Genomic DNA, 17,754 nt, shown 5'->3' on the forward strand with positions numbered 1-17,754 from the left:
GGTGGGTATTATTTTTCTTTCTGCAGATGAGGAAATGAGCTTGAAGATGGTTAGTAACTTGTCTAAAGTCATACAGCTATTAAGTAAGTAGCCTAGCTGGAATTTATACTCCAAATGTGTGAAAAGTGTGTCAAACTCCAAAGCTTGTGCTCTTCCACTACAGCAAAGAGGATAAAAGAGGCAGAGAAATGTCAAAACAAACAAACCAAAAAAACCCAACTAAGTAGTTGTCAATTATTAATATTAGTATTTGTTTAGAGTGTCCTAATTTTTTATTTGATTTGTAATACTAGCACAGTTATTATGAGGCAGAGCTATTTAAAAAGTTTTGAGTCAGAAATAAATAAAATGAAGAAAACATAAAATAAAAAACCTTAGACCAAGAGACAATTCTGAAGCTGACAAGGTTTATTAAAGGCATTCTCTTTACAACGCCTTTAAAGGTGCACATGATTCTATTAGCATATATATTTTTCACCATTCATTCAAATATAGTATAACAATGTACTTCAGAGAATAAATATATATATACACATACAGATGTTTACAAAGACACTAAAATGTTTCTGACCACTGAAGTCATGAGGTTAGAAAGGAGAAAGTAAACATTAAATACGGAACATTAAGATGAAAGCTACCATACTGATACTTCAGGAAGTCTTTCAAAGAAGTGCTACCTTCAGGAAACAACCCTTTTATGTACATCTACTCATCATAGCACTTGATAGCAAAAGTGCTATTTGACAGCACATTGATTATTTAAAAATACATATAGAACTTCAGAAAGATACAAGCTCAAATGCCAAAAAGACAAAAGGAAAAATGAAAGCAATTTGGCTGAGCTGCTCCATTTTATAACCCCTGAAAAGGGTCATTAAGGTTGTGCTGACTACAGTGATCAGTATTTATTTACACTCTTCTCCTAACAAGGAAATAATCAAATTTATTCATGTTATTAACAGCCAATATCGACTAGTCATGCCAAATGCACAAGTGGTATCTCAAGGGAAAATAGCAAAGGAAGTGATAGGATTATTTAAAGAAATTGTTCTCCAGGATCTGCTTAGTATCTCCCAAACAGAATCACTAAGAATTTTTTGAAATTACACATATTCTTGAGTAGGTGAAAAATGTCAAACTATGTCCTTAATGTAAGAATCCCCCAAGTAGAATCATATTAGCTTTATTGCTTACTCATACCAAAAGGTTTTTCTAAACTGTGAAATCATCTATAAACCCATCCCTAAAAACTTTAACAGAGAAAGCAATGTTAAGAAAAGGCCCAGTCTCTGAACCCCCAACCTCATCCAACACCAAATGTGATTCTGGCAGTATTTAATTGGTTCAAATTATATTCATACAGCACCCACTATGAAACATAGCTAATATAGAAAACTATTTTGCCAGCAAGTCATATTACCATTTGACATATAATTATATTATTTGATATTACACTATATCCTCAGGCAGGAGAAAGTGACAGCATTGATTATTAAAGTTGATAATTTTAAGAATTGACTTAAGTTGGTATGGGAAGTTTTATTGCTAGCCAATTTAAAACAAATAACAAAACGGAGGTCTAAGGCGATGATGACTCTACAAAGTGATGAGAGATTTAATAGAAGTATATGAGGAAAAATTCAGACATTAGTTTTCATAAAAGTAATTTGAATATCAACATTATAGAGGCATATCACTCTTTCCAGAAAATATATTGAAAATTAGTTAAAATTTTAAAATCCCAATGGGAAATAGCTACCAAGTACTGAATTAAAAAGCAAAATATTCCTGTATTTTGGTAGCTGTTTTTAAGTTGGAAGGAAACAGGAAACTATATCCTTGAGTACACTATTCAAAATGGCAACCAGTTAGAGAAAACTAGTAAAGAAAAGAGTTTTAAATTTAACAATGCAGGTTAAGGGGACTTATTTAAACTTGAAATGACAATTCAACCATAAGCCTCATCCTATATATTTACAGAGGTCAGAAGGCACAGGTATAAATTCTATTGATTATTCAGATTTCAACTCATGAAAAAAATAACTTAACCATGTACAAACAGGCTAATGAACCAACCAGAGACAGCATATCAAAGATGAACATTTAAAATTCAAGGCAATGATAAACCAGAGAAAGGAGCATTCACTTAGTTTTGAAATCCTAATTTCATTTCATTGCCACAGTGTTCTGATTTTGTCAACATCCTATTTAAAATTGCCTACTGAGAAACTTCTGAGCACACATTCAAGCATTTTGAAATCAAAACCACATAATGCTTATAATGCCCACAACAAGTGGAAGGTCACCAATCTATATGAACTTCTTTGAAATATTTAAGCTGATTTCTTGCCTTTTATATTCTCCTGGATAAGGGAAATTACTTATCAAGTGTTCTTTCTATTTAACAGATGGACATAAAGTACCTACTCATTGGTATTCACACCCACTGAATCCTACTGGCTGTGCATTCCTCTGAGCTCACTGCTGGAGATGGGCCATGAAGCTCATAGACACGCTTTGGTACACCTTTATTCCTACTGGATTCAGTTCTACTTAATTTATATTCTTCTTCTTCTTTGGTATTTTGATTACAAGTTTCCCAGGATTTCAGCAAATCAGGTCTTTCTTCAGATTCAAAACATAGGAGGAGTGACTTGGCTAGAGATTCTAGATCCCCACGGCCAACTTGAGGTTTTCTGTCCTCATAGCTGTTAACCAACGTAGAGGGCACACTGACATAATCATGAAAATTACCAGCCAAGTTGCAAATACTTTCAACACACTTCTTGAGAAGATTTGTATCACTGTGGGATCCTATGCAAGGAGAGAAAAAGTTAATTTATCTTTTCAGTTTTTATCAGGTATTTATCAATATTAGCATTATATGACTCTAACTAGGTATCTTTTAAGTCAAAGTGATCCTATCCAGACAACTCCAATCTACTTAAGACTCTTCAGCTAATGTGCCTTTCTGCTGGACAAGCACTTGGTTTTTCAGGATCTAGTTATTTAGGCAGAAGTACTCATATATATTAAGTGAAAATTCAATTATGCAAGTTCCTATATTGAGAATTTAACATCAGTGAAGTAACATTCATTAGGCTTTGTACATAACCTGGAGAAATGGGAAAGGAAGCTGTTTTGCCATTCCTTTAAATGTAAAATTCTGATTAACTACAAATTCCATTTGAAGTACATACCTCTCAGTGTAGAAATAATAATTTGAATAGTTTGTTCTAAGCAATGTTTTAACTTCAAGAATTCTGGGGCAAGATTAGTCATCATCTTTGAACCTTGGTATCCAAAGTTTTCTTCCTGCACTTGAGTTCTGAAACTTTTCTGTGTAAATAAAGTTATTATTTAAAATGCATACTAAACTACATGGCGGTAAGGCTTAGCCATTATGAGTTCAGTTGCCAGAATCATATCTTGACTGGTTTTCAAAAGAAATAAGAATAGGATATTAAATTAATTTTAAATCAAAGTCCTATAACCCTATGACATGAGAATGGAATAAAGCAACAGTACCATCTATTATCCAATATCACAAAAGATAAATTTATTTCATTTTTAATGGTGCAACTTCATAAATCTCCCATTTAAGGAAAACATGTTCAAGCTATAGGAATTAACCTTTTGTTTTTTTAACACATTGACATATTTCAATTAAACATGCACAAGGGAGACTAGCTAAGGATACAAAGTGAAATACAAATGTCTATAACTAAACCAAGTGAAATATAAAATAGATAAAATTAAACATAAGAACAATTTAAAACTTCCCTTACCGTTTTCCATTCCACATAGACATTTTCAAGATAGCTAATCAATCCCATGGCATTAGCTTTCATCTGTTTAGTAACCTATACAGAATGTTAAAATATTTTATTTTACAAATAATTAGATGTATAAAAATCCTAAAACTGGAGAGGGTCCAGACAGGAAAAAGAATTCTAGTCTAGAAGTCAGAAGAATGGAGTTCTATTTCTGGAACTATATTTAATAACTAAAGTACCTAAATCATGTAAGCGGAAATTTTTTTCAAAATAAATTGCACACTGATTTCTACATTAAATATGGATTCCCTCCAATGTTTGTAATTACAACAGGATTTGATTTATATTTAAATATTTATAGGAATAATATTTCTAAAACTTCTCCTGGATTCACATATCAAGTAAATACTATACTCTAGGAACTTTACCTAACTTTTATTATTTGATACCCAATAATAGCCCCATGCTATATATGCTATTGTCCTCATTTTACAAATAAGTAAACAGATTCACGGCAGTTGATCCCAGGTGTTGGCATGTAGGACTCAGAATTAGGGTGGGAATCCCAGCCTAACTTCTAAGTCTTTGCTTTTGTACTGCTCAATGTTGCCCCCTAAGGAGTATCCTCACTTATTTCTGCCAGGGATTTTGTTTAAGTATTTCATTGACCTTACCCAAAGACTCAAAGAGTTCTTCTCTGGATTCAATTCGAATTTCCTCAGTGTGGTAGAAAAATGAACAACCAAAGTCTTCTCTATATTTTTTTCCTGATGCCAGCTTTAAAATTATAACCCAACTCCTTATTTTGAGCCTATTTACTGTAACTTTGGATGTATTTTTTCTCCTTCTGTAGATTCTTATTAGTCTCAACTTACCAGACTATAATAAGCTAAAAACCCACCATGAGTAACTAAGTGCAGCTAAGACAGTGTAGGAAAAAAATGAGAAGACGGAGGGCAGAGGTCTGCAAGAAGATACAGGTAATATCAATTGTATACAAGATGGATGAGACCCATCTGCAGTTTATTTCATCGAAACAATCCCAAAGACAACATCTATACCCTGCTTTACAACTTATGAAGCACATTCACATTATTTCATCTCCAGTTTTCGTTAATTTATTCAATACCCTTTTACATTCATTCCCAGCAGAAATTCTACTGCGCAAATAGTGACAGATAAACTGCATTAGTGATAAATGGTACTGCTAGGCAAAATCAGTTTGAGATATCAGAGGTGGTTTAGATGGGTTCTAACAGAACAGAAATCAGCCTCATGTCTATTGGAATATGATTAGACCCACAGATCTTGACTTGTGATAAGATTAGTGTTGATCTTAAAAACAAAACAAAACCAGAGTGTGAGAGGAAGGCGCATGCAGAGTAAAGAGGAGAACTATAAGGATAGAAATACGATTTTCCTTAAAAGAAAAAAAAAAATCTAGCTTACTCCATACCTTCCTGGAAACAACTACCCAGAGGGATAAAAGCTGTCCACATGCTCTACTTTCCCAGATCAATCTATACGTATTTAAATGAGTAGATAGACTAGTGGGCCTGATCTCGGGACCCTAAACATCCTTGTATCATACAGCTTCCCCCCTATTGTGCTCCACCCCTAGTGTAGCTCCACTCCTAGCTGCCTGGCTCCAGAAAGAGAAAAGGGGATGGACTGAGATGATTTTTTTGAAAAGAGGTACTAGGGATTGAACCTAGGACCTTGTACATGGGAAACAGGTGCTCAGTCACTACCACTGAGCTGCATATGCTCCTCACACCAAGATAATTTTAACAGCAACAAAATTCTAGAACAGACAAGACTCTGAAATCTACTGTTACAAGATTTGACCTTTTAGCTTCCTAACCACTATTTCACTAACAATTATTCTCAAGAAATAAAAATAATGAGGGAACGGACTTGGCCCAGTGGTTAGGGCGTCCGCTTACCACATGGGAGGTCCGCGGTTCAAACCCCAGGCCTCCTGACATGTATGCAGCTGGCCCACACGCAGTGCTGTCCCTGTGTAGGGGAGCCCCACACGCAAGGAGTGCACCCTGTAAGGAGAGCTGCCCAGTGCGAAAGAAAGTGCAGCCTGCCCAGGAATGGCGCCGCACATACGGAGAGCTGATGCAGCAGAATGACGCAACTAAGAGACACAGATTCCCGTGCCACTGACAACAACAGAAGCGGACAAGAACACGCAGCAAATAGACATAGAGAACAGACAACTCGGGGAGGCGGGGGAAAGGGAAGGGGAGAGAAATAATAAAAAAAGAAATAAAAATATTTGAACAATGATTTACAAAATGCATTTATATAGCATGACGGGTTTTGGAGTCAAACAGGCAGAAAGTTTGGGGCTTTAAAACTGTATGACTGGACAAGATGTTTCAACTCTCTGAAACTCCTGAGAATGAGAGTAATTCCTACCTTGCAAAGTTGTGAGGTTCACCACTATTACATATAGTGTCTAGTCCAGTAACTGTCACAAGGAAATTATTAATAAATAGCACACAACGAACCTGTGAAACCGGTATTATTACATGTGACAGGTAAAGAAACATGATCAGAACATAAGAGACCTGCTAAATGATAGTTAGAAAGTGATAAAGCGAGGTTTCACACACAGGTCTGCTAACGTCAAAACCCACACTAAGACAACATTGCTTTTATGCTTTAATGTTATTTAGGAGTGAGGAAGGAGACACACAAATATTCATTGGCTCTATATCTTGATATGAAATAATTGATGAGAACGCCCCAGCAACATATTTAGGTGAAGATAAGGGATTAATAAATGTTAGTATCCATTTCTAGATGGGAGAAGATAAGTCAAGGAAAAAATGCAGCCATAAAGTGAACACTAGGTGTCACTACCACATTCTACTTGATTTAGGATTTTATCCAGACTAAATTTCCACTGTGAAAGGATTTAGCAAAATATTAATGACAACAGTAGTTGCAGAAACTCAAGAATAACTTGTGAAATGTCACTCACCATGACATTGTGATAAGTCTGTTCTTTCAGAGTATGAAATAATTCAACACAAAATACAAAAGTTTATAAAAATCCAATTCATTGAGTTAAACTATTTTATGAAGTCTTTATATACTATCTGGTTCGATATAGAACATTCTTTTATATTTCTTACCTCATTTTGTGTATACTGTTTTTGGAGCTCACGCTGAAGTTCTTTTGCTTTTTCCAGTCCAGAATCTAATAGAATCTTCATTCCCAAGGCTATACCATCACAAAGAGCATCCATGAAATCCTCCTAGAAAATGTTTTCAAGCATTAATAGGCAAAGTCTGGGTTTATATATTTCTTAACTTATCAAATAATTAAGTTATGATTTATGCTTCTTTTAGAACTATAATGTGTTCCAAGTTTACTAAATTCAGCTGATGTCGGAATAAGAACTAACAGAATATATGGAAAAAGAACAAATCTATAATTATGTATTCCACATATAATATGTTGTAAAAAATGTCTATTACCTTAGGCAGGGCCCTATGGTGACAGAATACAATTACACAAACATTCTATTATAATACTGTTTTCAATAGCAGAAGTCATTAAAACAAGCAAATACTAATTTGTTAGAATTGCAGAGTTCTTTGTGTGCTGATTGGCTGAGTACACCCTCCACAGTAAATGGCTATTACCAAATCAAAGGTCCAAAAGCTAAAGTGAGGTTTCCAAAATCATCAGATACATTTAACCAATTTAGATCGAAACCATTTTAAATCTTATTGCGAAACTATTAAAAGTATGTGCTGGGCGGCGGACTTGGCCCAGTGGTTAGGGTGTCCGTCTACCACATGGGAGGTCTGAGGTTCAAGCCCTGGACCTCCTCAACCCGTGTGGAGCTGGCCCATGTGCAGTGCTGATGCGCGCAAGGAGTGCCGTGCCACCCAGGGGTGTCCCCCGCGTAGGGGAGCCCCACGCGCAAGGAGTGCGCCCGTGAGGAGAGCCGCCCAGTGTGAAAGAAAGCGCAGCCTGCCCAGGAATGGCGCCGCCCACACTTCCCATGCCGCTGGCGACAACAGAAGCGGACAAAGAAACAAAATGCAGCAAAATAGACACAGAGAACAGACCCCCAGGGGAGGGGGAGAATTAAATAAATAAATAAATCTTAAAAAAAAAAAAAGTATATGCTATTTTGGCAAGTGAAAAGAAAAGGTCATGTGTAATGACACTAACTTATGGAAAGTTTATTGCTCCCACAAATGAAGTCTTTCAAAACTAATGAAAAGACAAAGAAAAACAAAAAACCCGAAACAAAACAAAACAAAAAACCTAATCAACCAATGTCACCAAATTACCTGGTGAATGACAGCCTTATTGTTACTATTTTCCAGAAAAGGTAGCTTGTTCCCTTTCAGAACTGCTAACTGTCCCACGTACTTTAAAGCGTGTTGTATAGTTTGAATTACTTTATTTTGAGCTTCTTTTACCATTGATGAAATATCTGAACAGCATCCCTGTGAGAGAAAATGGGTGAATACATCAGATACATGAGATTAGAAAGGGTGGTAAAGGCAAGAAAAACAATTGGAAGAAAATAAATTCTGCATTCACTGACTTAATGACCACACTTCATAAAAGTCTCAGTCACCAATAGAAAACATGCAACTCTGTAGTTACTGAAGGTGAAAAAATGAGTTAAGATTATCTTTTCTACCCTCAACAACCTTACTAACAGAAGACATAAGGCAAGTATGCAACTAACTAGATGTAAGACAGAACTGATAAATGGATGCCAAAAGAAAGGAACAAACAGAGGCTCTTATTCCTTTTCCTATCCTGATAAGCATTTGACAGATGGTTAATAAAGAAATTTTCTCTTATCAGGACAGAAGGAAAAGGAGGAGAGGAAGGGGAAGGAGGGATGGGCTTTAAATAAAAGGCTTCCCACATGTCAGAGTACATGGAGAATTGTCTCGAGCATTCATTCCTTTTGTTACTTGTCCAGGATGGTGACTCTTCAGAATATTTCTCTCGGTCTGCTTTTTGGAATATGCTAGTTGTGCTGCTACAAGTTAAGGATTCTCAAACCATACTTAATCAGAAAGCGTAATCACTAAATCCAGTTTTGCCAGCTTTGCATAAGTTTCTCCTCAGCTGAGCCTAATTTCCCCTCCAAGTCACCTTGTCTCTCCATCTTTGATTTTTATATAAAATATTTCTCATAGGGATATAGGTCAAAACCCCTAAGTTAAGTTCAGTGTTTTCCCCAGAGAATGTAAGGAAGGAAAGAAACTATATACCAATTACTCTAATAGCTACTTACTTTCTTTCTTTTTTCTTTTTTTGGTACTTTCTTACAACATTAACTCATATGATCCACACAGCAATCCTGTCAGGCAAGTAAAGCTCTTTTTGTTCTCCAGATGAGGTTTAATTATCTATTTTTAGAAGTGAAATCTATCTTTCTCGGCATTTTCATATCTGCAACACTCATATTTTCAAGGAATTCTTACAGAGGAGTTGGCTGTATGGCAGAAATTACCAAGTATTCTCCAATATCAATTCCTCCTTTTCCATAACAGAACCCATGGTTTTGAGCTTGACACACAGCTGCCCAGAATAAAAACTACATGTTCCAATGATACTTGTCCCCAAATGTGGCCATGTGGTGAAGTTCTGGACAATGACATACAAATAGAAATGTCATAATGGTGATTTCCAGAAACTTCTCTTAAGAGAAGGCTCATTTGGCCATTGTCTTCCTTTGTCACTTCCTCTGAGAAGTCACCAACAGAACTCAGACAGAGCTCCACCACCACTACAATGAGGGCGAGGGCCAGGCATCTGGCATGGCAAGGTGGTGCACTGGAAGGAGTCTGGGTCCTCAGGATTTTGAGTAGAGCCATCCTACCTATGTCCAGTTTCTATGTGACAGAAAAATAAGCTTTTATCTGACTTCTTACTCACAGCCAAACCTAATTTTACCTGGTACAGACGAGGAAAACAAAATTAATTTCCTGTCTCTATGTCAGCAGGCTTGTGACTCATTCAGCAGAAGCTGACACCCAATCCCTAATCAGAATAAGACTTGACTTTGCCTCTTCCCACTACCCCTTATTGAGGGCCAGCATTGTATAATGGAGCATGAATTATGCCCAAGACGGCCTGGGTTCAGATTCGAAATCTACTACTTACTAGTTATATAATCTTGGACAGACTACTTATTCTCTCTGTGCCTCCTTTTCTTCACCTATAAAGTGGTGATAATAACAGTAGCTACTTCTGGGCTTGTTACAGTTAATATTTGTAATACACTTAGAATCTCCAGTGCCTGGCACATGTAAATCTTGGTTCAGTAAATCAATTATAGGCACCCAAAGTCTTGAAAACAGAAATGTCTTCTGAAAAATCTATTGATTTAATTTTAGGTAAGAGGTAGTCGGAGGTCAATAATTCTTACTGATCAAATGAATACTTCAAATGATTATTATCAGATCAATTTACCTGCAAAAATAACTGTAAGTAGCCTCCCAGTTTTTTAACTTCTTCTCTCAGTTCATCTTCAAGTCTTACTGTGCTGATACAAGGCAGAAAACCATTCAGCCAATGTTTGATTAGCACCACAAGCTGCTCAAAAGCACAAGTTATCTGGATAGTAAGTGACTGTGTTGCTCGATCAGAAGAGAACACTTTGAAAGAAGGAAAATGATTGAAAGAAGCAAATCTCCAAATAAAGGAACTCAAATATGAACACCATTAAAACACTTTAACATAGTTGAAAATGCATGCTAGATGTGACAGTGATTCAAAACAAAGTGAAATTTGCAGAAAACAATCATTCACAGCAGTTATTTAATAAAAGCACTGAGGTTACTTACAGTTATCTTGACTTTCTTCATCTTGTTCCTCATGAGCTTTGGAAATGGCAAACAGCCCATTATAAATTTTAAGAAAATTATTAATCAGGCTGTCTGCCATAGAGTTTTCATCATCATAATTCTGTCCAAGTAAATCTAATGACGAACTAATCAATTCTTTGCAAATTCCAGGAAGAAATGATTCTGCTGAATTTGAATAAATGGTGTTTGATTTCTCCATTAAGCCTATAGCAATAGAAAATGGCCATCTTAAGCCTAATTTTGGGCACAAATACTCTCTTTCAAACAAATGCATTAATGCAAGCATTAATATTTCCATTTTCCTCTTCAAAGACAGCAAATAAATAAACTCTTGTTTCTCTGATTTCCCCTTAATATATGAATTTAATTTTAAAAACTAGCCTTTAACAAACAACCCTTGAAGACAGCTTCAATTATTTGCAACTGTTACTTTGTAAAACATCTTACTCTCAAATAATGCTGAAGAAATAAGTTGTTACCAAAGATATACATCCTTTCAGTCTACTGGAAAATGAAAACTTACCACATCTTTTGATCTACTTTAGATTAAATAAGTAGTAGGATAATAATTAACTTTGTAGAAGATAATTTTATGATTTAAAAAAAAGGAAGTGGATGTGCCACAATGATGGAAGAGTTTGTTGATGTGGGAGGGGTTGTGTGGGTGGGGTGTGGGGTATATGGGGACCTCATATTTTTTTAATGTAACATTTAAAAGAAAATAAAGAAAAAATAATAAAAATTAAAAAAAAGGAAACCCTAATTAATTTAAACTCAAAGAACATAATTCTTTGGCTACTCACATTCTATGAGTATCTTTCTCATTTAAATTACATTACATAATAATTTTTAAGCTTTTTATTTACTGAGGTATAATTAATATACAGTAAAGTACATAGCTGTCACCATAGTTTTGCTTGTTCTTGAATTTCATATAAATGGAATCATACATTTTGTCCTCTTTTGTATCTGGCTTCTTACACTCACCATAAAATTTTTGGGATTCATTCAAGTTGTGTGAATCAGTAATTTATTTCATTGCTGTGCAGTGATCCATTATTACCACATAGTGATTTTAATTAGTACAGGTAGTTACACGTACACATTTACAGTGTATCTCCCATTTTGTGGGTGAAATTAGCATTATAATCAATATTGATTAAAAAATAATTGTTCAGAGGAATAGTACCCTTAACTTTTCTTAATATTTAAAAAAATTAAAGCCATTTAGAAATGGATGATACATTCACATTACACAAAATTCAAAAGGAACCAATTTGCTGTGAAAAGAAAGCCTTCCTCATTCTCCTGTCCCCATCTCCCACGCGTCCACGGACAGCCACCACTTCCAGGTTATGGTGTAGTTCTCCCAAGACATCTTATTCACTTACAAACATATATGTATATGTCTGCTTTATCTCCTGCTCATACAAATGATAGTATTTAATATCTACTCTTCTCTAATGTTTTTTTTAAGATTTATTTATTTATTTCCCACCCCGGTTGTCTGTTCTCTGTGTCTATTTGCTGCGTGTTCTTCTTTGTCCGCTTCTGTTGTTGTCAGCAGCACAGGAATCTGTGTTTCTTTTTGTTGCGTCATCTTGTTGTGTCAGCTCTCCATGTGTGTGGCACCATTCCTGGGCAGGCTCCACTTTCTATCTCGCTGGGCGGCTCTCCTTACAGGGCGCACTCCTTGTGCGTGGGGCTCCCCTATGCGGGGTACACCCCTGTGTGGCACGGCACTCCTTGCGCGCATCAGCACTGCACATGAGTCAGCTCCACACGGGTCAAGGAGGCCCGGGGTTTGAACTGCGGACCTCCCATGTGGTAGACGGGCGCCCTAACCACTGGGCCAAGTCCGCCGCCTCTATTGTTTTTTTTTTTTTTTTCACTTATTATATGAAAATAAGTGTGCTTATCCATCTCTGAATATCTACATGTCCTCCACATTTGAATTAGCCATTCTAATAAAAGGCTTTGAAAGAAATCACACAGCATAGAATTTTAGAAGCGAAGGGGTCATCCTTCACTACTGTTTTTTTATAGAGAAAATAATAAACTTCTAGATGAAAAGATTTGCATGTGGTCACAAAACATGTAGTGACAGAACCAGGACTAGAACCTTGATGCTTTTTCTCACTATACAAAGAGATATGATGGAAAAATACCTGATGAATGTGAAGAATGCAAATTCTGAATTGGGTGGACTTGTATGTCATGTAAACACCCAGAAATTCTTCTATTCTTCATCAAACACCTGCTCCTAGAAAGAGATAAACCATACAATTAGTAGTTATATACCACATGGAGTATATTAAGAACATTTGTTTCAAAATTCTCTAAAGAAAACGCACATGCATCGGTGTGTTCTCCATGGAAACATTTTCATTAAGAGCTAGTTAAGGGAAACGGACTTGGCCCAGTGGTTAGGGCATACGTCTACCACATGGGAGGTCCGCGGTTCAAACCCCGGGCCTCCTTGACCCGTGTGGAGCTGGCCCATGCGCAGTGCTGATGCGTGCAAGGAGTGCCCTGCCACCCAGGGGTGTCCCCCACGTAGGGGAGCCCCATGCGCAAGGAGTACACCCGTGAGGAGAGCCGCCCAGCGCGAAGGAGGGAGCAGCCTGCTGAGGAATGGCACCGCCCACACTTCCCGTGCCGCTGACGACAACAGAAGTGGACAAAGAAACAAGATGCAGCAAATAGACACAGAGAACAGACAACTGGGGGAGGGGGGGGGAATTAAATAAATAAATAAATCTTAAAAAAAACAATGACTCATCTTTTTTTTAAAAAAAAGAGCTAGTTAAATTCATTTGGTTCACTGAGGAAGAATTTTACTATGTACAGGCACTGTTCTAAGTACATAATTAGTTAGTTAAATAGAGTAAGTATTTACTGAGCAATTTACAGGCTCCAGATTCTGTGGGGAACACAGCAAACATGGTCTCTGGGCCCACTGGGCTTACAATCCAGAGAAAAACAAAGAAATTGGGCAAATAATTACAATAAAGTAGTGAATGTTATGAGAGCATAGAGTGCTACAGAGGACAAAGGAGAACTTAACGTGGCCCAAGGAGTCGTGGGGGTCTCCTGGAGCAGTGACCCTGAAAGACATGTAGGGGTTAGCCAAATGGGGAGGCCAACTAGGGATGAAAGGGAATAAGTGTTTCAGACACAAGGACGAGGATGTGGGAAGACCGAGTGATAAAGAATTGCACGCAAAGAACCAAAGAAATTCAGGACTGTAGTCTAGGATGTGATAGAATAGCAAGGAATGAGGCTGGGAGGTGTGCAGAGGCCAGCTTCAGATTGATCTTCCTTTTTTGTTTTCTTTCTCTTCCCCTCTCCTTCCCCCACACTGCTGTTTTTGCTGTATCTATTCACTGTATGATCTTCTGTATCTGTTTCTCTTTTTGTCTTCTCTTCTAGTCTTTCTTCTCTAGGATTCACCGGGATTTGATTCTGGGGACCTCTGATGTGGAAAGAGGTTCCCAGTCAATTGTGCCATCTCAGTTCCTGGTCTCTGCTGCGCTTCACTTTGACTCTCCCCTTCGCTCTCTTTAGTTGCATCATCACCTTGCTGCATGACTCCCTTGCGTTGGCACTGGCTTGCCATGTGGGCACTGGCTCACCATGTGGGCATTCTGCTTGCCACGCGGGCACTCACGTGGGTATTCGGCTCACCGTTTGGGCACTGGCTCAGCATGTGGGCACTCAGCTCACTGCATGGGCATTTGGCTCACCATGTGGGCATTTGGCTTGCCACGCAGGCACTGGCTCATGGCGCAGGCATGCTTTCTCTTCTTCTTTTTCACCAGGAGGCCCCAGGGATCCAACTCAGGTTCTCCCATATGGTAAGTGGAGGCCTTATCACTTGAGACATACCCAATTCCCCAGTTTGACTTTAGGAGCTATTTAAGGCAGCCTGGATTTTATCGTGAGCAAATTATTCTGAGAAGGATTTTATTTTTTTAAACTAGAGAAGTTGTGTGTTTACAGAACAATCATACATAAAATGCAGGATTCCCACATATCACCATCCTATTAATACTATGCAGTGGTGTGGATCATTTCCTACAACTGAGGGAATCACACTTTTATAATTGTACTCTTTTTTTTTTTTTAATTCTTGGTAATTATCTTTATTTTATTTTTTTTGAGGTTTTTTTTTCTCTCTCCTTCCCCCCGCCCCCCACGTTGTCTGCTCTGTGTCCATTGACTGTGTGTTCTTCTGTGACCACTTCTATCCTTATCAGCGGCACTGGGAATCTGTGTTTCTTTTTGTTGCATCATCTTGCTGTATCAGCTCTCCATGTGTGCTGTGCCATTTATGGGTAGGCTGCACTTTCTTTCGCGCTGGGCGGCTCTCCTTACGGGGCGCGCTCCTTGTGCGTGGGGCTCCCCTACGCGGAGGGTCGGAGGACACCCTTGCGTGGCAGGGCACTCCTTGCACGCATCAGCACTGTGCATGGGCCAGCTCCACACAGGTCAAGGAGGCCTGGGGTTTGAACCGCAGACCTCCAATGGGTAGGCAGAAGCCCTATCCATTGGGCCAAGTCCACTTCCCTAATTGTACTCTTAACTGTTCCATGGTTTAACTTAGGGGACGCTATTTGTGTAGCGCAATTCCATGGATTTAAAAAAATTGTTATTCTAACTAACATATACACAACCTAAAATTTCCCCTTTTAATCACATTCAAATATATAATTCAGTGCTGTTAGTTATGTCAGCAATGTTGTGCTACCATCATTACTGTCCATTACCAAAACTTTTCCACTTTAAACAGGGAAGTGATAGGTAAATAAACATTTAAGTAAATATTTGCTACACAGTGTGAATGGCGTAATACCAGTGACATATAGCAGTAGCACAATATGGAGAAAATAATTCTAACTTCAATCTTTCTTTTTGCTGCCTCCTTTCCCTCAGTCTATAAAAGCATTCAGATCTCTCCCTTGAGTCTCATAGGCTGATTAGATACTATTTGTTCTTTTTAATTTCTTCTCGAAAAGGGAGCCTACCCTTTCTGCTACTTGAAGAAAGGGGCTACTTCCAAATTAAAATTGATTTAGAACCAGCAAGATGGTGGCGGAGTAAGGAGCTCCCAGAGGCAGCTCCTGCTATGGGAGAGTTAATAAACATCCAGAGTTATTTGGAGCTAGCTGAAGCACCTGTTTGGGGGCTCCAGGAGACCAGAAGAGCATCCTGCAATGCCCTTGAAAGAATGGAAGGAGGAGACTGCCCACCTGCAGAGAAGATTTGTAATTAGAGCGCTACCTGCCATGGAAGCTGATGCCCATCCTCCACTGGAGGCACACGCCACCTCGGAAACTGTTCCACGGCTGGAATTGAAACCTCCACTTCCCCAAAACAGGGAAGAGACTGTTGGGCACTAACTTTAGCTACTGATGAGTAAATTCAGCGGGCTAAAGTATAATCCTAAGAACAGCTAAAGTTTGAGCTAATCCAAGTCAGAAAGAGGCTGGTAACTGCTATCTTAACTCTGCGCCTGGCACGAGGGAAAGCAGGGTGGACTGAAAATCACAGTGCTAGTGGACTGGCTTCTCTCCATCCAGGTCAGACTGCAGCTCTAGCCTAGGCCCCAGCCCCACCTCTGGCAGGGAGGGAGCTACGGGGACCTGTGCCCAGCCTCTCTGGGAAATTACTGGCCAACCCGCAGAGGCCAGTGATTATCTTACTTTGACAGCGCAAGCTACCCCAGGAGGTATTCTGTGGCTTAAATTTGAAGCTCCATTTACCAAAAACAGGGGAGGAGGAGACAGTTGGCCACTGATTTTGGCTACTGATTAGTAGACTCACCTGGCTAAGGAACAGCTAAAGTTTGAAACTATCCAAATCAGAAAGCTAAAGTTTGAAATGTGTAAGTCAGAAAGAGGCCTAGGGCCCCAATTTTGATTCTGCCCCCAGCCTGAGGGGAAGCCCAGCTGACCGAAAATCACAGTGACAGCAGGAACTGTTTTCTTTTACCCAGATTGGCCTGCAGCCCTAGGTTAGGTTTCAGTTCAACATCTGGCAGACAGAAGGCTGGTGGGCCCTTCACCAGCCTATCCAGGTAATTGCAGATACCTTTGCCTGGCACAGACTGAATAATTGGAAGTCTACCGGGGCAACTGAGGTCATCTTGGACCCACACTGCATAGATTGCTGCCCACACCTGCAGCTCCATCCTCGCCCCAGGCATGGGAGAAAGGAGTGTGAAGCTTCATCAGTCTCTCTGGGCAACTACAGTCTAGGCATGCATGACTTGGATTATTCCTCACAGCTGTGACTCTGTCCCTATCCCTGGTAAAGGAGAAAGTTGGGAGAAGCTTCATTGTCCCTGCAGCAATGAGGGCAGCTTGAGCGTCCACAGCTTACAGCACCAACTACATCCTTGGCTCCTACTGCACAACCAGCAAAGGAGAAAGGGCAGGAAGCCCTAAACTTTACCCAGAATAAATACTCTAGTAAGCAAGATGCCAAAACACCAACAAAAAATCCAAGAAACAGGAATATACGGCCCAGTTAAGGGAACAAGATAAGTCTCCAGAGGACATAAAGGAGTTGAGACAACTAGTCATAGATGTTCAAACAAATCTCCTTAATAAATTTAATGAGATGGCTAAAGAGACTAAGGATATTAAGAAGACACTGGATGAACACAAAGAAGAATTTGAAAACATACACAGAAAAATAAAAAGATGCAATAAATGAAATTTTTAAAAAAACACTAGAATTATATAATAGCAGATTTGAAGAGGCAGAAAAAAGGATTGGTAAGCTTGAAGAAATGGCCTCTGAGAGTGAACATACAAAAGAACAGATGAAGAATGGAAAAAATTGAAAAGGTCTCAGGGAACTAAATGATAGCAAAAGGCTTGCAAACATACATGTCATAGGTGTCCTAGAAGAAGAGAAAGGAAAAGGGGCAGAAGGAATATTTGAAGAACTAATGGTAGAAAACCCTATTGAAGGACACAGAGATCCATGTCCAAGAAGCACAACGTACTCCCATATGAAAAAATCTGAATAGACCAACTCTGAGATACGTACTAATCAGAATGTCAAATGCAAAAGACAAAGAGAATTCTTAGAACAGCAA

General features: G+C 38.5%; 1 protein-coding gene across 1 annotated transcript in view; it reads right to left on the reverse strand.

The window, feature by feature from the left end:
* Nucleotides 1–387: 387 nt before the first annotated feature.
* The window catches only part of KIF14 (kinesin family member 14), an 84,271-nt gene continuing 66,904 nt past the window's right edge, over nt 388–17,754 (reverse strand). Inside the window, exons 24-31 of the mRNA XM_058274930.2 lie at nt 12,815–12,909; nt 10,626–10,850; nt 10,252–10,436; nt 8,103–8,261; nt 6,929–7,051; nt 3,789–3,863; nt 3,201–3,339; nt 388–2,814 (exon numbers count right to left, since the gene is read on the reverse strand). Coding sequence (XP_058130913.1) covers nt 2,438–2,814; nt 3,201–3,339; nt 3,789–3,863; nt 6,929–7,051; nt 8,103–8,261; nt 10,252–10,436; nt 10,626–10,850; nt 12,815–12,909 — 1,378 coding nt within the window. The 3' untranslated portion in view covers nt 388–2,437. The remainder of the gene's footprint in view (nt 2,815–3,200; nt 3,340–3,788; nt 3,864–6,928; nt 7,052–8,102; nt 8,262–10,251; nt 10,437–10,625; nt 10,851–12,814; nt 12,910–17,754) is intronic.

Source organism: Dasypus novemcinctus, chromosome 13, assembly GCF_030445035.2.
Source record: "Dasypus novemcinctus isolate mDasNov1 chromosome 13, mDasNov1.1.hap2, whole genome shotgun sequence".
Lineage (NCBI taxonomy): Eukaryota > Metazoa > Chordata > Mammalia > Cingulata > Dasypodidae > Dasypus > Dasypus novemcinctus.